Source organism: Sceloporus undulatus, chromosome 4 (assembly GCF_019175285.1).
Source record: "Sceloporus undulatus isolate JIND9_A2432 ecotype Alabama chromosome 4, SceUnd_v1.1, whole genome shotgun sequence".
NCBI lineage: Eukaryota > Metazoa > Chordata > Lepidosauria > Squamata > Phrynosomatidae > Sceloporus > Sceloporus undulatus.
In genome coordinates, this window is record NC_056525.1 from 132,649,107 (window position 1) to 132,669,527 (window position 20,421).

At 41.3% G+C, this 20,421-nt stretch overlaps 2 protein-coding genes across 5 annotated transcripts; one reads left to right on the forward strand and one right to left on the reverse strand.

Moving 5' to 3' along the window:
• The first annotated feature begins 64 nt into the window (after positions 1–64).
• MGME1 (mitochondrial genome maintenance exonuclease 1) lies at positions 65–8,712 on the forward strand. The gene is made up of 5 exons (XM_042465645.1): positions 65–324; positions 2,028–2,639; positions 4,600–4,822; positions 6,500–6,632; positions 8,560–8,712. The coding sequence occupies exons 2-5, from the start codon at positions 2,120–2,122 to the stop codon at positions 8,710–8,712; spliced, it is 1,029 nt and encodes a 342-aa protein (XP_042321579.1). The 5' UTR covers positions 65–324; positions 2,028–2,119.
• A 2,279-nt stretch (positions 8,713–10,991) lies between these two features.
• On the reverse strand, positions 10,992–18,879 carry OVOL2 (ovo like zinc finger 2). 4 transcript variants are annotated; one of them, XM_042465647.1, is made up of 5 exons: positions 18,659–18,778; positions 15,083–15,492; positions 14,118–14,287; positions 12,407–12,596; positions 10,992–11,299 (listed from the first exon to the last, which is right to left on the reverse strand). In XM_042465647.1, exons 4-5 carry the CDS (start codon positions 12,564–12,566, stop codon positions 10,992–10,994), a joined length of 468 nt encoding a protein of 155 aa, XP_042321581.1. In that variant the 5' UTR covers positions 12,567–12,596; positions 14,118–14,287; positions 15,083–15,492; positions 18,659–18,778. The 4 variants fall into 4 exon arrangements, with proteins under 4 accessions (XP_042321581.1, XP_042321580.1, XP_042321583.1 ...); XM_042465646.1 differs by lacking the exon at positions 15,083–15,492 and having other exon boundaries at positions 18,659–18,879; XM_042465649.1 differs by lacking the exons at positions 15,083–15,492; positions 18,659–18,778 and adding an exon at positions 16,789–16,904.
• Between the last annotated feature and the right edge of the window lie 1,542 nt (positions 18,880–20,421).

Consider the following 20,421-nt stretch of genomic DNA (forward strand, 5'->3'; position numbering starts at 1 on the left):
TCAGCGCAGCTCCCAGCACTTCCGTGTCCTTTGCGGAGCCCAGAAGAAGTCACATCAAAGAAGGCCTTCTCTTGAGCCAAAGAGGAGAGGAAAGATAGTAAACACTTTTTACACAGGGTTCCAATCGGCTTCTGGATTGAGTTCCCCAAGCATTGGAAAGTGGAAAGGAAGCCCTTCACTCTGTTTCCTGGACTACAACTCCCACAATCCTTCAGCCAGGGAGGGCACTTGTTGGTAGAGGATGAGGATGGGAGTTCTTATCTTTATAGAAAACGACTTCAAGTTAAGGAGGAGGAGAAAGAAGAATGTGATTTGTGCAAGAAGGTGTGCAATCATTATTATTATTATTAGTAGTAGTAGTATAGATTGTATTATTATATTTGTATTTAGTACTGCATTGTATTTGTATTTATTTGTATCCTGCTCTTTCCCCAGAACTAGGAACACTATGGATTGCTCTTCATAGAGAGATGGCATAAAACAATTCAATTGTTATTTATCTCTTTGACACATGTCACATGAGTGCACTGCTCTCTTATAGAGCTGCTATTCCACTTTAACTGCTTTAGCTGCCTCCTGTTGCATTCTGGGGTTTGTAGTCCAGTGAGGCCCAAGAGCTCTCTGGCAGAGGATTCTAAATGCCCTTCTTTAAACTGCAAGTCCCAGAATGCAACAGGAGGAGGCAGCCAGAGCAGTTAAATGGCATAGCAGTGCTATAAGAGGGCAGTGTGGTAATTTAGCCAGTGGGTTTCATAGCTGGGAATCAGCCCAGTACCTTGGTGTTCTTTTGGGTTTGTGCACCTGGCTGCAATTTCCTATCAGCATCAGTAGCATAACATTATTTACAGCTTGAACTTCTCATTGCCACTATTTTAATTTTCCTATATGGCAACACTATCAAGTTTTGTGGGGAATCTAAATGGATATAGAAGTAAAACCAGCCAATAGCACTGAACCATGGCAGCTAAAGGGGTGTCCATTCATTCTCCAGTGTAGATGCAGCCCCAGTGCGCTGGTCCAACACTTGTGTGATTTAGTCATGCGATGATTTTAATTGATCTCCAAAAGTTTTTTATTGTACTTCTTTTCAGTACCAGGTAAGAAGGAGTTCAACCTGTAGTAAGGGAAGTGTAGTTCTGTTCAACGCAATGGCGCCTTCTTCTTTTCAATTAAAGAGGAGACTCTGGTCATACAAGTGGGTTTAAAATGGCTTCCCTTGTTGCGCCCATCTACAGAACGGAGACCGCTGCATCCGCACTGGAGAAGTAATCTGCTTTGATCGCGCTTTAAGTGCCATGGCTCCATGCGATGGGATTCTGGGGATGCTTGTTTATTGTGGCACCAATAAACAGAACTTGGGAACTGAGACAGAGAAAACTAAATGTCTCACCAAACTACAGTTCCCAGATTTCCCTAGCACTGACCCAGGAGAGTTAAAGCAGTCTCAAGCTGGATTATTTCTGTAGTGTGTTTTGGACCTTTGTGGACCTTCTTTAGTTCCCCTGCCCACCATTTACCTCATAATCTTATTTTAAATCTTTACTTTGCTCTTGATCTATCCCCCTTCATGTTACTTACATATACTATACTTCATGTTCCTACAGGAACCTTGTTTCCATCACTTAGAAGCATTTTCTCCCATCTCTTTCCATGACACCCTAATGCAACTTTTCTCATTGTCACGGCATTCATTTATAAACAGTTTAATCCTTAAAGTCATCGTCGAAAATCTTGCGTTGTGTTGCAAAGCCTAATCAGAAATAGGCTTTGATATTAATGGCAGTTGTTTCTGAGGAAGTCTAAGACAGTACCATTAACGAGAGTAAAATGCAAGATATTACGGGTGATTACATTTTATTACTGCTAGTGGTAATTATATTTTGGTGGTAATAGTAGTTTGAGGATAATTATACATCCTTTACTGGTACTTCAGAAAAGGGTTTGTTAATAATGTACCATGCTGCCTACTACTAGTGGCAGGCTTGATGGTAATGCACAGTGAATAACCAAAGCATTTTTTACACTAGGAAATTATAGGAAGATAGAAGGTTTTTATGAAGAAGAAAAAAAGAAAGAAGACCTTCTTGGACTTAACCATCAATAAATACTATTTTGCAGTATGTTGTCACTTTTAATCAGAAAATGTAAGAGATTGCCAATGCTGTCGACAGGTTTGTTAAACAAGGACCAATTTCTGTACAGGTCTGTTGCTAATTCTTCCCTTCTTTATGGGAAGAAGAAAAATACAAGTGACTATGAAAACACTGACCAAGAAAAGTATGGGGATTTGATCCGTGACCTTGTGTCCTGCAAAGATAGTTTTCAGAGACCTGAATCAATGTTTATAGAAGATGATATGCTTTATGGACATGAAAGTAAATATAGGCCTTCACCTCAGGAGGCTGAAACAAACCTTAATGGGAACAGGATTCCTCTACTGAATCCTAGTAAGACCTCTTTGCACCAGCAGACTGTCCCAGGACTGCCCTTGCAAATCAGTTTGGAAAAGAGGAATTTAGCCAGCGTGACATCTGTGCTACAGCAGACCATGCCTCTGGAGCAAGCTTTTTATCTGGAGAGGTGGAAACAGAGAATGATTCTGGAACTTGGAAAAGAGGGGTTTGCAGAATACACTAAAAGTAAGCAACCACATATGGGTAGATTCTAGTGAGAGAAAGCTTCAAATTAGTGCTTTGCATCAAGTTTTCTATTTTGAAATTTGTATATTTCCGGAGCAAGCATGCATTCTAACTGGCTATACTAACAATTACAACTTAACTGGTTTACAACTAAATGGAACCTTTATAAAGATGTAAAGCAGTGGTTCCCAAAGTGAGTGATACGTCACCCCCTGGGAGTCATTGGAAAGATCTGGGTGCAGTGGTGGGGAAAGGGGGCAGCAGAGGGGGGCTTCAATCAAAGCAAGGACGTAGCCAGGATTTTAGGAAGGGGGGGTTCCAGACTAAGTGCCACCATTATAATGGGGCTTGGGTGTGGCGGCGCAGCAGCACACACCATTCATTTTTCTAATGGAAGGGGGGTCCAGACCCCAAGACCCCCCCCTTGATCAAAGTATTGGTTTGCAAGAAAGACAAGGGTACCAGCAGCCTTTAGGTCCATGGTGGGAATGAGGGTTGCATGAAACGTCTTTTCAGGGTCCTTTAAAACCACATTGCAAGCTTGCTGATTATTTTAGTGTGGTAGTGTCTCCTGCTCTTTGGCTGCCTGCATAAACTAACTCCCTTAGCTGCATCTATCACTGATGGTGGCGGTGGAAGCTGGGAAACTCTTGTGAGGCTTGGGCACTGGACAACATTTCTATGGCTCAGAGTGGAAACATTTTGGGACAGAGTGACAGGTGTTTGAGCATATGATAGTGGGGGAGAGGCAGTGGCAAAGAGGAGCTTTCAAATTTGAGACCCTGCTTAAGCTTTCTGAGCTTTGCTAGGACTTGGCTGGCAGGTTGGGGCTGCTCTGCTACTCCTGTTTTCTTTCATCGGACAGGCTGAGAGAAGAGGTAGGAAAAGAAGCAATGTTTGTGTATGTGGGATAACACTTGAAACTGTGTGGGGAAAACATGTCTCTTGTGATGGAGAGCAGCTCCCGTAGTTTGGCTCCAGTCCATCTGACCGCCCCAACATGCACACACATGGACCATTTTACTTTCACCTACTGACATATAAAAAAAAATGTCCTCATCCCGCTCTTTTTCTTTCCAATCAGCTGAGCAATGTGGAATTTTCATACATTAGCAAAGCTGTGGGCCTGCCTCTGCCCAAATTTAGCATTAGATGCAGTAATGGAAAGTGTTAGAGTACAGTGGCAGAAGTACATGTTTGGCATTTAGAAGATCCTAGAACTATTCACTCGCATTCCCAGCTAAAGGGAAATGGGATAATAGGATTGGGAAAGCCTCTGCCCTGCTACCTGAACATCAAAAGTTGCTGTTTTGTCTGTAGAAATCAATGGTTTGACATGGTATCAGGCAGCTTCATATATTTCAAACACATGAACCTCAAATTATGATGCACTGTTCATAAGGTGCTTATCCAACTACCATTGCTATGCAGTAATATCCACTACAAACTCTCTCTGATTTGGTTTCTAAATCTGGATTCTGTAGCTGCATTCATAATATCTGTAAAACCATGTTCATGATATGAATGTACAAAGAAAGCAAATATAACTAACATAATGTCAACAGTAACAATAACATTCTTTGAAAATAATATTAAATTATTATTAAAAGCTATGTTTTGCTTATACCTTTTAAAATCTGTGTGTTCATTAGTAAAATACTCCATCAAGCTGAACCATCATTCCAAAAATGGATGAGTTTCAGGTGGGAATTCAAAGGCTTACCACCAGAAAAGAAGATCAAATTCTACATGCAGAGATTTTTTAAAATTAATTGTGGACACAAACATAGGAGACAGTTCACACATTGATCTGTGTGCATCATAGAATCATAGAGTTGATCATTTATTGAATAATTGATTATATGTTCAACAACTTTTCATTAATATATAAAATGGACCTTAACTATACATTGAAATGCCCAAATCTCACTGTATATAATTGGCTTTTCTTGTTTTGTAGATATCTTTCGACAGGGAAAGTGCTTTCATGCAGCTATGGAAAACTTATTGTTAGGTGATGACATTCCTGTGAAGGAACAGGGAGAAGACACTGATGTCTCTGGCTTTGTGAAAAGTGTAAAGCATGTGCTACAAGAAGTCACTGGAGTAAGAGCCCTCGAAAGTGCAGTACAGCATGAGACACTTCATTACCAAGGTCTAGTGGACTGTGTGGCAGAATATCGGTAAGAACTATAAAACTTGTCATCATTGAATTAAATGGGAGGTGAGTACATGTTCAACTTTTCCATTGAAAACAATAGGGCTTAATTGTCTTTAATTTCAACTACCTCATGCCCTAAAATGTGTAAGCCAGATACATTCTTACAATATACTCTAAGGCAACATACTGTATATACTCATGTATAAGTCTAGAAATTTAGGTCAAAAAATTGACCCCAAAAACCTGAGTTGACTTATCCACAGGTCAATGTAAGTACTATATCTTAACTCTTAAATAAAAGAAGAAACCATCCCCTGGTGAAAAGCAAAGAGTATAATCTGTCTTGGAAGCACTAGTCCCCTCTAGTCTCTCATCCATCCAACCTTAAGTGTAAGCACAAAGAGTTATGTCTGCTGGAATTTTGTAAGTTCTTTGACAGTGTTTTCTTTGCTTCATCCTTTAGATCATTTGCTATATGCCCCTAAGTTTTACCCTCGACTTATCCATGGGTCATAGCAAAATCCATAATTTCAGTCCCAAAATTTGCCCTCGACTTATACATGAGGTCGACTTATAGTCGAGTATAAACGGTATATCTAGGAATTGTTTCCTACTCATTCTTCTCTAAACCTTGGATTTAAATCACCATTCATTTCATTTATCAATGAGAAACTGAAGCAGAAATAACAGGTTGCCCAAGATCACTTAATCATTTGAAAATTCTAACACAGCTCATCCTGGTGCCCTCCCGAACCCATTGGTCTGTAGTTCCCATAGTATCTAGCCAGTATGCAGTTCAGCACACAGAGATGGCACGAGACTGGGCAAGGCTGCTCTTAATAGTAAAGTGCTTTGCTTTGATTGTGAGTTCTTGCATGGCAAGGGGCTGGACTGGATGGCCCTTTTGGTCTCTTCCAACTCTGTGATTCTATGAAAGTAGATGGCCTGATGCTGGTAAAACAAACAGAGCAAAGTAGCAAAAATAAGACAAACATAAGCAGAATAATTTGTTTTTCTTCATCCAGCCAATTATCTCCTCCAGGCATTAATTCAGAAGAAATGAAAGACAGAGGAGACAGCTGAAGCTGTTTTTAAACGCATGGAGAAATATATTTGTGTGTCATCAGCATAGATAACACCTTGGCCCATGTCTCTGGATGATCTCTCCCAGCAGTATCATGTAAATGCTGGATAGCACTGGGGTTAGAATTACATCATTTGGTATGCCATATGACAGCTCATTTTTTGAGGAGCAGCTATCCCCAAATACCATAATCTGAAATCTGTCTGAGAGATATGACTAGAAGCACTGAAGCAAAGTGACTGATTCCTGAATCCCCCAATTGTTCCAGAAGGATATCACGGTTGATGGTATAGAATACCATGAGAGGTCCAAAAGCACTAGCAGGGACGTACTCCTCCATCAATGCAGATCAAGATCATCCACTAAGTTGACCATAGCAGTTCCAGCTCTGTATCCTGCTTTGAAGCCAGTTTGAAATGGATCTAGATAACTTGTGTCATCCAAGACTGTATGGAATTGGGAGGAAGGGAACTTCCTTCACAATCACCTTGCTCAGAAAAGGGAGATTTTATACTGGTCTGTAATTATCCAGGGGGTCCAAGAAGGACTTTTGTAGAAGTGGTCATATCACTTCTTAATGTTTAATTAATTATCTCTTATATCTTATTCACACAGAGGAACATTATGTGTAATTGACTGGAAGACTTCAGGGAAATCGAAGCCATTTCTCCGGAATACGTTTGACAGTCCACTACAGATTGCAGCATACATAGGAGCCATTAATCACGATACTAATTATAACTTCCAGGTGAGAATGACTGGTTGCTCCTGAGATGCATCTCAGTTCAAATGCAGTTTTGCACTTGCATTCTCTCATTCTCCACTTATCCAACTGGAGCTGTAACTGTTAGGTCCTGTGATATTTCAAATGAGTCTGGTTTGGAGTTCTTGCTGCGCTAGAAGCCAGCTAATGTCAGCCTAATTTTGGCATAGCTTAGTCAGAAACTGCATTCCCAGTGGCAAAGCTGAGAAGAACACTTCAAACAAAAGAATATGGCAACTCCAGAAATTATTCTCCTAGTGTCCGTGGCAGCACTACACACACAATTAGGAATGTCATGTCAATATACCACCTGTAGAGGTGTCAAGTCAGGAGTCAGTCTATCTATTGTAATGCAGAAACACTACTATGACATCACATTACCCAGACAAGATGCAGACTTTCAGACCATTAAGTACTTCAACAGCATCAACCAGGGACGTAGCCAGGGGGGGGGGGGGTCTTGGGGTCCGGACCCCCCCTTCCATTAGAAAAATGAATGGTGCGTGCTGCTGCGCCGCTGCACCCAAGCCCCATTATAATGGTGGCACTTGGTCTGGACCCCTCCCTTCCTAAAATCCTGGCTACGTCCTTGCATCAACCACTGGGGTGCAAGAGCCAAGGAGCAAAGCTGCTGTAGGGATCTTTGCACATGGTAGTTTGGATCTCAAAGGCCCCATACAGACTGTCAAAATAAAGCTACTTCGGGTCAGTTTGGAGGTATGCTGTTTAAATGATGCATGCGTTCGAAGAGTCCGGAAGCTGCGCCAAAGCTGCGCTCCAGTCCTGAAATTTTAAACTTTAAAAATATTTTTTTTAAATGAAAATTAATTTTAAAAAATCTTTTAAAGTTTTTTTTTTAAAGAAACACCACTCTTACAAAGTTTTCATTTTAACCACATGAAACTATCTACATGTAAATACATTTAGGCTGTGCATGTGATATTAAAATTTCAAGGTATAATTTTAATTTTACTAGTTGTTCACGTCACATCTATTACCATTATGTTCAATGATATACAGGAATTGTAATTTATGAGTAACATTAGTACAAAAACATTACTAAGGATTCTATATAGTGTGGTTTGAGAGGAGGTCAATCGTGGGGGGAGTGACACCATATATTACTGCATTGGGTGACGCCAACCTTAGTGATATCACTGATGTGGGAAGAGGATATTGGAGGCTATTACCACAATAATTCTGTTGTGCATCGCCAGTGTAATGGCTCTTTCACAGCATCCATAGAGGTAGGTGTGTGTGTGTGTGTGTGTGGCAATGGTAGCAGGAGAAGGCTGCCAGGTCCGTACCACTTGTATCCTAAATGCTTGACTTCAGGGAGGGAGTTATCTTCAGGACACTCTGGGAGAGATGATTTAAACAATTTCAGATTAAGGGGTTGCATAATTCATCCCTTCCAAGGTACCTTGCTTCAAGGATCCTCAGGGTTAGATATTTGGGAAACAGGTGGCACAGTGCCTACAGTTGTCTACACCTGCTACTGCCTTCCTCACCACTTGTGTATCCATGACCTTTTTTTCCTTATCACAGTTGCTTTCACTGGTGTAGTTATGCATCTGTCAGTGCCAACATGATTCTGGCTATGTTATTGGGCACAGTATTGGCATCAGTAATGTTATCAGAGAGATCTCATACAACTGCAGAACTTCTGCTTACGGGAAATGACAATGTATCTATAATGACATTTATCTTTATACCAGTCTAAACATTGGGTATAGAGATAAAAACTTAGGAAACCAGAAACAAAAATGATTAAAAAAAATTCTGAATATACTGAGCTTAGCACAGTTATTCCATATGTATTCCACATTTGATGAGTATTTCATCTATAAAGCAACAAGGAACATGAGCTAAAAATATGCATCACCTCTGAACAATCTTGTTTGCTTCCCAGGTTGATTGCGGACTCCTTGTCATTGCCTACAAAGATGGCTCTCCTGCACATCCTCATTACATGGACACTGATCTATGCTCTCAGTACTGGAAAAAGTGGTTGTGTCGTTTGGAAGAATATAAAGAGAAAAGGAAAGGCAGTGAAACTGCATAAAATATGTCATTTAAATTAAAATTCCTAGTTTACAGGTTGAGTACTTCTTTGGCCTTGAAGTTAATCCACCACTGGAATTCCCAGCCTTGTGTTTTCCTCATAAAGAATGATGAGGGGCATTTGGTGGCAGATTATGGATATTTAGGAATATGACTTAGCACACCGTTCCTCTAATCTACCAATGTATCCCTTCTTCTTGTGTGCCCTCAAATGATTTCCAGGTTACAGTGAGCCTGAGGCAAACCTATTACAGGATTTTCTTGGCAATATTTGTTCAGGGGGGTGATTTCCTTTGCCTTTCTCTGAAGCTGAGAGGATGTGAGTTGTCACCCAATAGGTTTCCATAGTAGAGCAAGCATGGTTTTCCCCTGCCTCTGCCCATTTTGTGGAGCAGGAATCAGCTATTCTATGAAATTAGAAGCCCAGCTGGTGGAAAAGTATCCTTGGGAGCCAGAGCTTGTAAAAGAAAGTCACCAGATCCCCCCCTTGAGGTTAGTCATTCTCTTGTACAAATGCCTTCTCTAGTCCTATATTGTCAATATCTTACAAGTGCATATATCTTAGCATACCATAGGTTTGGGTATATGCAAGATAATATGTAGTCCCACCTTAAAAGATGAATTCCTTTCCTGCTATCTTTCTGTAGCTGTTAAAATAAGAAAATAAAGATACTTCTGATAGGAAGAAAATAAAACTCATTTGAAATGTAATGCTGGAGAATAGTTCTGTGAATGCAATGGACTACTAAAAAGACCAATAGATGGGTCCTAGAGCAAATCAGGCCCAAACTCGCCTTAGAAGCCAGATGACGAAATATAGTTGGCCATATCATGAGAAGAAAGGACTCACTTAAAAGGATTAGAATTCTTGGTAAAATTAAGGGCAATAGGAAAACAGGTAGACCACATAAACAGATGGATAGATTCACTCAAGGAAGCCATGGCCATGCATCTTCAAAAACTGGGCAGTGTGTTTGAAGACAGAGGAGGTCTCTCATTCATAGAGTCTCCACAGGTTGAAGTCAACTTGAAGGCAGTCAACAACAACAATAATTTTATGTTTGGGGTGTATATATTCAGAGTGAGTGGTTGATGGAGAACTAATTATTAAAAAAAAGATTTCATTTTAATTCCAAGCCCATAACCTGTATTTATATTGAATAAAATGATTTTGTTACCTATTTTACAACCATGTTAAGCTTTTATTTATCAGAGGCACTTGTTAAAATCACACAAAATTTGGAATAGGTTGTGTTCCACATTTTGCTCATCCTGTATTGCTTAGATTTCATTCATATTCAGAAATTAATTAGATACCCAACCTGTTCCAAAAAACTGGTTTAAGCACTAGTGTCATTTTGAAGGAGATTCTGATTAGAGATCCCACATCTCCTGAGGTTCACAGTTATGGAATGGTGCTTGGCAGACCAGTAAATGGATTTCAGTTAGGGAATAAGCAGAACTTAGCCCAGGGTCCTGCAGCCCAGAGTGCTGGTACATACATCTGCCCAAACTGGAAGTGCTGCAGCCTCCTGCCATGCTCCCAACTCCAATTTGTCTTAATAAACATGTGCCTTCTGCAGGTTGTGGCATCAATTTTACCAGGTCTCTTCCTGCCCCCAGCCTGTTTTATGCTTAGAAGCAGGGTTTTTTTAGCCACCCGCTGGGGCATAAAACATGTCAGGAGCTCTCCCCCCGCCCACACACACCAGGCCTGGTGAAATTCCCGCCTACATTCCTTAGAGAGGGGGATTTTTCAATTATTTATTTTTAAATCTGAGAGTAAGGATATACAGTATATAGCTGGAGCCATGGAGGCTGCATGCACTTGGCTCACCTCTGAGATTATGGCATCTAATGTTGGCAGAGAACTGGCCTGGCAGATCAGGCCTCATAGATGGGTTTGGAGAGACGATAGGAAACACTTTCCATCCTGGCAAACTAAGTAATTTGCTTCCCCTTTCCTGAAATATTACTTTCCCCCACCCTAGAGCTGTGCTGCTCAAAGTGGTGATCTATGGGCCTCCTCCAGTCCACATGTCATTGGCTATTGGCCCTTACAGATTTTTCTGAGAAAGAGAACAGTTGTAGCCAATGGGGCACAAATTTGGTACCAGTTCCTGCCATATTGCAGGGGAAAAACCTGCTAGTCCCTCACATCAGTTTGAGATGTACTTTTCTAGAGGTCTTTAAGAAGATTTAAATTAGGCTGTGATTCTTCGTCTGTATGCATGTAAACTTCATTGCATTTCACCACTACCTGTACAGTCCATTGTAACATTACTGCTCCCCCTCATTCTGAATTGAGCTTATCTCCACTGAGGAGGTCAGTTTGTTTTGCAAAACAGTTGCTAATTTTTTTGTTTTCTTCAGTAATGTACTTCCAGGATGTATATTACTGATGTGAACATACAAGTCCTCTTGGGTTGGGCCTGTATAACCACAATCTTCACAAACATACAGTTTATCTCTCCGTTGCTTGTAAGCATATTGTTGTTGCACACCGTGGATCTTTTTAAGGTGTGATTCCAGGGAACAACGTTGGGTAAAGGCTTTGTTGCAGATCTCACATTTGTATGGGCGAATTCCTGCAATAGAACGTTAGGTGTTTTCAGAGAATTTAAAACCAGCAACAACAAGAAACACTCAGTAATGAGACCCTGCATACATTTAGAAACTTTATATTGGGATAGACACCTTGCAGCCCTCAACCTAATTTCAAAAATTCTCTCCACCTATTCAGTTCAGATCTCTAATAAGAGTGATCTGTCCCACTCATATCCGGCAGCTGACTGTGCAGGGACGAAGGAGTAAGGGTGTGCTCGTTGTTCTCTGTGGCCCCAACAAACAGCTTTTCACCTGAAAAAAGATTCCTCAACTGTTCTATATCATTTTATACTATAAGTGATGGTCCTTTTCAAGTCTCTGTGCATGCTGTAAAAACTTTAGAAGCCCAGGAATAATGCGGCATGTGATCCTGGGCTCCAAATTTAGTTTGCTCCAAATTTTAGTTGCTACCTTTTGGCAGAAATGGCTGTGGCATTCATCTTTCTCCCTTTAAAATGGTTTAAAAGATGGTGGGAGTGGTGTGAAGCTCAGTGGGAGGAAAAAGGAGATGCCTCAGGATTTTTAAAAATTAAAAATTCCAAATGTCAAAATTTAAACATTTTTATTTTTTTTTTAAAAACTGAATTTTAAAAAAATATTATTATTTTTAAAAAAAATGTAACATTTAACCCAAATCTTCACTACGTATATGTAAATACATTTAAGTTGTGCATATGATATTGGAATTTGAAGGTATAACTTTAATTTTTCTAACTGTAAATGTCACAACTATTAGCATTATATCCAGTGGTATATGGGAATTACGATTGATGAGTAACATTACTGCAAAAAAGCATTACTAAAGATTCTGTATGGTGTGAAATGGGAAGCGATCAATGGGGGTGATACTATGAGTTACCGCACCGGGTGACACCAACCCTAGGAACGCCACGGTTTCTGAGGGCATATTTTTGTATTTTTGCTGGACCCTAACTGGTTAATATACTCTATGTGTGATTTCTGTGCAACTGCAATCACAAATTAACTGAATAAAAAGTAAAACAAATGGGCTATTTTTCCTGTTAACATCTGGTATGCTTAAAAGGGATGGAAAGCAAATAACCTCTTTCGATAAGATTTGGTCTTACCTGTGTGTGTCCTGACGTGCCTTTTCAGATCAAAAGTGTCATTGAATCCTTTCCCACAGAAGGTGCACAAGTGTCTCTTCACTTGGTTGTGACATTTTACATGACGATTGAGCATGCGCTGCAGGCGAAATCCTTTGCCACATAATTCACAATTATGCATCAAGACATCACCACAGATACCAGTGGTGAACTAGGAAAAGAAGGAAGTGAAACAGGATTTTAGAATTACAGAACTGAGAGGGAATTAGAGCCACAGGCATTGCATACCTTAAAGCAGGGGCCAGAAACAACCGCCTGCCATTTTGGGAGGCCCTGCAGCTGCCAAGGTAGCAAAATCACCAATTTTTGTCCTTTAACGAAGGCACATGGGGCTTTGTGTTTTGTTTTTTAAAAGGGATGTACTTCTAGAAGCCCCTGAACAGCATGCTACCGGAAGATAGCATTTTAAGTTGGAATTTTTAGATGGGCCCTCCTTATCAGCAGTTTCTATGTCAAATACAGTTCCCCTCTTCTTTTATTCTTGCCCTTGTTTTGAATGTTTTGCAGACCAAGAACAGATAGACAATCCACGTCATACTCAGCATTCAGACATACATTCAACTTGCTATATGACTGCAATTGCAATGGTATCAGGACCTCTGCCCTCTGCAATGATGAATACTTAAGTGTTCCCCAAGGGCAGAGGAACATTTTGGGAATTCTAACAAATTTAGTGTAATGCAAACTTCATTAATTATAGCCATGAATGCGGGGGGCATAATGCATGAAATATTACCCAGAATTTCAGATGTACTGTATAAAATATGCATAGTTGGGGACAAGATTGCTCAGAATGTGGTCAGGAGAAAATTACATGCAGTAAATACTAACAGTGATTCCATTATGAACTCAAGGCATCCAGAAAACTGTTGTTGATCATATATAAAAATGGCAGTTAAAACATGTGCTGTATAGTGTGCTTCTGTTATACCAGCTGAAACATTTGGTGATAGACTGGAATTTCCTTAGAAATTGTAATCAGCAGTTTCTTTCTCTGAATTCTGTTTGCTTTGTTCACAAAAGCTACTTTAAGATCTGTAACAGAGTGTAGGGGGGCATTTTGAAGTGTTCGCCCACTAGTTTTAGATTCTAAAACTAAAATAGTCCAGGTAAAGCTAAAGGTAGTCCCTTGACATGAATGTCTAGTCGTAACTGACTGTAGGGGGCGGTGCCCATCATTCTGCATCCATGGATTCAACCTTCCATAGTTTGAAAATATTCATATTTCCCCCCCCCCCTAAAAAAACAAACTTTGATTTTGAAATTTTATATAAGGGACACCACTTTACTATGCCATTGTATATAATGGACTTGAGTATCTATGGATTTTGGTTCTATGATTCTATGGCATCCATGGGGGATTCTGGAACCACACCATGGCAGATACCAAGGGGCCATTGTATACCAATGATATGATATTGGTAAAGTAGGCCTAAATAGTCTAATGGCACCAGATCCCATCTGATCTTGGAGGCTAAGCAGGGACAGCCACAGTTAGCACTTAGATGGGAGACCGTCAATGAATACCATATGCTAATGCTATGGGCTATATTTCAGAGGCCAGAGTGGGCAAAACCACCTCTGATTATTCCTTGCTATGCCACATGACTTAAAAGCATATACAGACACGCAAAGACAGAAAATGCCAATGCATATCAATAACAGTATGTACCTTTATTTTGGATCTCACTGTAGGACGGTTCACTGCCAAGTCCAAAAGTGTCTCTTCTGTTGTGGACTCAGGGGCTGAAATATTGGCGATCTCTGTGTCCCTGCTGCTAGTACTCTCTAAGCTGCAGCTGTCTTCACTACGATAATTCAGGAGTACACATCTCAACTCCCCTGGAGAAAAAATACATAGCTTTAAAGTCAGGAACAGGAAGGATTCAAACATATACTAGTTTTTGATGATGGATCACACTGGCCCTCCAAATGTTTTTGAAATGCAACTCCCATAATCCTTCACCATTTGCTAAGGTGGAAGTAAGAGTTGTGCCCTGAACACATTTGAAGACCTACAGTTGCCAACTCTACAAGACAGTGCCTGCAGAAAACGTACTCTTAGTGCTTTCACTTGCTTAAATGGTCTTCTACCCTACAGTATGCCAAAGATTTTGGTTAACAATATGCTGATTTGGATTTGGATGAATTCTGAATTGAATTGGGTTGAACTGCAGAGAACTGGAAGATAGTCAAACTGAAGTGGAGATCCTTCAGAGAGTAGACTAAATCCAGCTCTAACCCACATTACAGATTTGGATTCAGAGAGTCCCAGATACATTTCTCTTGCATCTCCCATGTAAGGAAAACAGTCAGGATACAGATGCAAGGGCATATTTTTTGGTTGTAGCTGATCTAGCTTCCAGATTCAACAATAGATAGTTTTATTGGGGCTCTTCAGTCCCTGTGCTTGGGGCAGAGCCTCTCTGCAGAGAGAGATTACGCAGGCCTGCAAATCTTTTAAACAATATATTGTGTTTTTAGAGGAATTTGGCATTATAAATCCAAAAATAGCATAATCTAAGTAGTTTTCTGCATGTGAAAGCATGTTAAAAAGCTAGTTGCCAAACTGCTATTTATTCACATATAAAACATTTAATCTATAACATTTTAATTTTTTTAATGTATTTTCATTACCAAAAGGAAAGTGTTATTCCACTGCAGATATCTTCAAGTGAAAGTATATAAAGAAAATGGGCGTCAAGGCAAAACATGATCTTTGTTCAGTGAAAGGCAGGGGAATCCACTGGAATTTGGCCAGGAGCAATCCAAACACAGATGCAAACTAGGCAGCTGCTGCAGTGCAAGTCCAGGGATGCAGCTCAGCTACGGTATGTAAAGAAACTGGAGGGAAGGTTGCTGCCTGCAGCCTTTGCGTTTATCTATGTGCTCATGCACACTTTTAAGTGAAATGGAAGATTCAGTTATAGACAATGCCCTGAAATCTGGGGAGAAGATTTAATTCAGATTAATGCCAAGCCCGCTGTGAACAAATCCTGCCCAGAAAGCCCTTGAGAGCTTCAAAGGTCCTGTAAGTCAGAAATAACCTGAAGGCACACAAGAAGAAGAAAAAAAATTAGTATGATACTTAAACGATTAAATATTTTCAAATGAGGGGTTGGAACAAACAGTCACCTGGTAATTTTATTCACTTTGGTTAAACGCTGTTAAGCAGACAATAAAACATCGGTGGTGGCGGTGGTGGCAGGGCACACCACTATGCAAGAAGGCAAAGAAAATACTCAGCAAGGCCTGTGTTTTGTGCTTTGGGGACAAAAGGCACTAAAGGAGCACTGTTTAATCTCAGGGTGGGTCTCCTCGCCATAGAAGAGGGAGGCGCTTCAGCTAACTAACATATCAGTTAGGAACACAAAACAGTCCAAGGAGGCCAAAGTTCACATCAGTCTGTCTGGACTAACCCAACCCGTTATACTGGGAGAAAGATGCCCCGAAATTCATCTTGGGACAGTGCCAGACAGACAAAAAGAGACATCTGGGGCTGCATCCATACTGCCCAAATAATCTGGGTTGACACCACTTTAACTGCTGTGGCTGCATATTATGGAATTCTGGGAACTGTAGTTTGTTGTGGCACCTCTGGTTCCCAGAATTCCACAGCATGGAGCCATGGCAGTTAAAAGGTTGTCAAACTGGATTATTTTTTGCTGACAGCAGGTTTGCGCAGCATCGTGCAAGATGTTCCTTGTTTTTCCCCACATCTTTTGTCACCACTTTCAGACTAAAGAGGCAACCTGAGGTTCATGCCCACAGAAGTTGAACACCTTGGGGATTTAAAATGTCTTTTGCACCTCAACTGGCCTTTCCACAGTTATCCTTGCCCAAATACTGTCAGTTTTAAAAAGGAATTAGAGCAAGGGTGGAGAAATGTTTTGGACTACAACTCCCATATAACTTTATCGTTGGCCACAATGACTAGGGCTTCTGGGAGGTGAAGCCCAACATTGAAGCTTCTTTACATAGTGAGATCTTGTAGCATCTTTGAGACTAACTGAATGAAAGAAGTTGGCAGCAGGAGCTTTCCTAGACTTCAGTCTACTTCCTCAGATGCTTTTGGTTCCTGCTGCTATAGAAGAGAGCGCATCAGAAAAGAAAAGGCTCTCATAGTGGGCCATAATGCCCATGCTCAGCCCTTTCCTTGCAAATATGGCAGATATGACATCTACGAAACCAGTCGTCAAACCTGAGATTGGCAACTTTTGCTCCTCCAGATGTTCTTAGACTGCAGCTCCCATCATCCCACACCACACATAATCGTTCCAAGGGCCCATGGGAGTGGTATTCTTAACAGCATGTGGCAGGTAACAAAATTCCCCACCACTAACCTCTCAATCAGATGGATCCTAGCCATGTTTATTCCGGGATAAAACTTGTACCAATTGGTTGGAATTACTTCTGAGCAAAAACATCCAAGGCACAGGACACATTCTTAGATGTGAAACTTGCATGGGACATTGCTCTGGAGAGTTTGGTTGTGTAGACATTATACGTAGTTTGTAGGCCAGTGTTTTTTCAATTGCTCTTGTGCATATCTATTGAACTATGTTGGCTGTAGTGTGAGTTGTATTAAATTTAACATACATTCGTGGCATTCATATCACAGGGAGTTCTGAAATTTGGAGGTCATCCTTTGATGGACTCTTGTGAATAATTTCAATTTACTCCATGCATCTGAGGAAGCAGACCAAGGTCCAAAACACACTGCAGAAATAATCCAGTTTGAGACCACTTAAACTGTCCTGGCTCAATTGAAAGGGAAATTGGAAGTATAATGCACTGGCAATTCGAATGCAATCATGGGGTTTCACGTTATTGCGTGATAGACTACCACATGCAATTTCGGGCAATGGCAAGCTATTTTTGGGCAATGGGAAGTCAGTTGGAACGCCTAATGGCCTGTTGGCTGAAATAAAGATTATATATATATAGTTGGAACGCAATTCGAATTCACGTAAATTCGCTGAACTAGCAAATTCACGGAATGCGTTCTGGCCCCACTTTCTTTTCATTTGAAATTAAGAGAAATTCCTCCCATGTGATAAACTCCAATGCTAGGGAATTTTGGAAACTGAGGTTTTGTGAGACATTTAACCTTCTCTGTTGGAGAGCTCTGGGGCCACAATAAGCTACAATCCCCAGGATGCCCTAGCACTGAGCCAGGGCAGTTAAAGTGGTCTCAAACCAGATCCTTTCTGTAGTGTAAAAGTCTACAAAAGCTTATGCTAGCTTCTTTCACACAACACAGTCTGAGATGTGCTACAAGGTTGTAGTTTATTGTGGCCCCAGAGCTCTCTGGCAGAGAAGAAGGTGAAAACAAACAAACAAAAACATAATACAAAGAATTCCCTAGCATTGAGCCAGAGCAGTTAAAGCGGTTTCAAAGTGGGCTATTTCTGCAGACCTCAGATATACCTCACCTTCCTCATGACTGGCATCTGAGATATATATATATGTGTGTGTGTGTGTGTGTGTGTGTAGACCTCAGATATACTGAGGTATATCTGATATATAGGCATCTGATATATATGTGTATGTGTGTGTAGACCTCAGATATACTGAGTTACATCTGATATACTGTATATATATACTGGCATCTGAGATATATATATATATATATATATGCATACCTCACATATACTTCACATTCCTCATGACTGGCATCTGAGATATATGTGTGTGTGTGTGTGTGTGTGTGTTTAGACCTCAGATATACTGAGATATATCTTGATATATGTATGTGTGTGTGTCTGTGTATATGCGCAGACCTCAGATGTACCTCACATTCCTCATGACTGGCATCTGAGATATATATATTTGTGTGTGTGTTTGTAGACCTCAGATATATTGAGTTATATCTGATATATATATGTGTGTGTGTGTGTGTATTGGCATCTGAGATATATATATATATATATATGTATGTATATATGTATATATATATATATATATGCATGATACCTCACATTCCTCATGACTGGCATCTGAGATGTGTGTGTGTGTGTGTAGACCTCAGATATACTCTGGAGCCACAACCAACTCCCATTCCCAGAATTCCAGAGCATGGACCCAAGGCACTTCAAGCAACTGGGTTCTTCCTTCAGTGCAAATGCACTGTGAGGGCTCCTCTGTCTGGACTTTGCCATCTGGTCCTGCTCAGGTGAGGGAGCCTTCCCCAGGTGTGGCCCTGGGCTTTACCTGGGACGTAGGTGTCTGCTCTCTCTTCGTCTGGCAGCTGGTCCCAACTGCGGCTGGAGGGCAGAGGGTTGCTCCTCTTCACCAGGAAGGCCCTGGGCATGGTGCCCCCCCTCAGGCCCTGCCTGCCCTGGCTTTGGCGGGAGTTTGCAGAGGTGCCCCTTCCTCCTTCTGCTGCTGCTGCCCAGTCCCCCCAGGTGTCTCCAGGGAAGGAGGCAGGGAACTTCTTCTTGGGAAGGAGGGAGCATGCGTGCTGGAAACATAACGGTGTCAACAACCACCCTCCTCTTACCTGTCGGACCGGTTGGGGCGGCTCTGCTTTGTCCCTGCCCCTCCTTGAGCATGCCTCTCTTTTGGCACACAAGGGAACCTCTGGCAAGCCAGGCAGGGGAAAGAGGGATGCCCCAAGACAGAGGGTCACTTCCCAACCCAGGTGCCCTCTTCTGCACCTGAAGTTGCAGCATTCCTCTAATTCTCCCCTCCTTTTTCACAAGCCTCAAGAGGCAGCAGCCATAGACTCAGGTGTATCCATGTGTCTGTTTTGCCTCCTTGGCTGCTTTCCCTTTGTAATTCCAATGTGTGGTGAGACAGGTCCAAAACACATGGCAGAAACACAGTGGTCCCTTCACATTCTTTGGGGTTAAGACATCTCCATGACTCCCTGTCTTCCACTGCTCTGCTTAGATCCTGCAAACTCATATCTGTGACCTCCTTAATCGAGTCCATCCATCTAGCATGTGGCCTTCCTCTCTTTCTACTTCCCTCTACTTTTCCTAGCATTATTGTTTTTTCCATTGAGTCCTCCCTTCTCATGATGGGGCCAAAGTACGACAGCCGCAGTTTAGTCATTTTGGGAGATCTCTGGCTTGTTCTGCTCTACGCTCCATTTGTTTGTCTTCTTGGCCATTCACACTATCATCAGAAGTCTTCTCCAGCAGCACCACATCTCAAATGCGTTGATTTTTCTCCCTATCTGCTTTCTTCACTGTCAAGCTCCCATTGCTGTTAATAGTTATGGCATCTTAAAAATTCCCTTTTTTCTCATTTTAAACTTCATTCTCCAATCTGGATTCCACTCCGAACGGACTGCAAGGCCAATAATGCAGTGGTTGCCTGGAGGTGGTGGGAGTTGAACGTGTATGAAAATAGGCAGGTTGATGAAGGCTATCCCAACATACTGGATTTCATTTTATAACATGTTAAATTAGATATTGTCATTGATCGGTATCTCTCATTTTCATTAATGCCTTTCTCGGTGGTCTCATTAGGACTGGGGTCACCCAGTACAGTAAGTAAGGGGCTCGACAGACTGCCCCTTTCCTAGCTGGACTGGGGCCGTGGCAACCTCAATCTGGAGCACCTAGATTCCTCCCAGGTAAAAACATGGTGTTTTTGTTATTTATCCATATGGTTTATCCATATTCATGGGGGTCTTGTGCCCCTAACCTTGGCAAATGTGGAGGGATGAGGGTCGTTTTAAAACAGTATACAACAAGCACCATTGCAGACATTCTCTGCGACAACGCTGGAAAGCTTCATTTTTAATACCCCTAGAAAGGAGACAGCAAAAGGACATCATAGGCCCCAAACACAACAAATAAATGTATCACTGACCATTAAAAGTCAAATAAATTGAGTTGTATCTATGGTCCAAAACACACTGCAGAAATAATCCAATCTGAGACCACTTTAACTGCCCTGGCTCAGTGGCAGGGAATCCTGGGGAGGATAGTTTTATTGTAGCACTGGTTGCATAACTGTCCACT

Bases quoted from the DNA above. Each gene is read 5' to 3' on its own strand.
- MGME1 (XM_042465645.1), top strand. From the start codon at position 2,120: ATGTTGTCACTTTTAATCAGAAAATGTAAGAGATTGCCAATGCTGTCG. The intron at 2,640-4,599 runs GTAAGCAACCAC...CTTGTTTTGTAG, and splicing joins GTTTGCAGAATACACTAAAA to ATATCTTTCGACAGGGAAAG. The intron at 4,823-6,499 runs GTAAGAACTATA...TTATTCACACAG, and splicing joins GACTGTGTGGCAGAATATCG to AGGAACATTATGTGTAATTG.
- OVOL2 (XM_042465646.1), bottom strand. From the start codon at position 18,758: ATGCCCAGGGCCTTCCTGGTGAAGAGGAGCAACCCTCTGCCCTCCAGC. The intron at 14,288-18,658 runs GTAAAGCCCAGG...TTTTTTCTCCAG, and splicing joins AGCAGACACCTACGTCCCAG to GGGAGTTGAGATGTGTACTC. The intron at 12,597-14,117 runs GTACATACTGTT...TTCTTTTCCTAG, and splicing joins CAGTGAGATCCAAAATAAAG to TTCACCACTGGTATCTGTGG.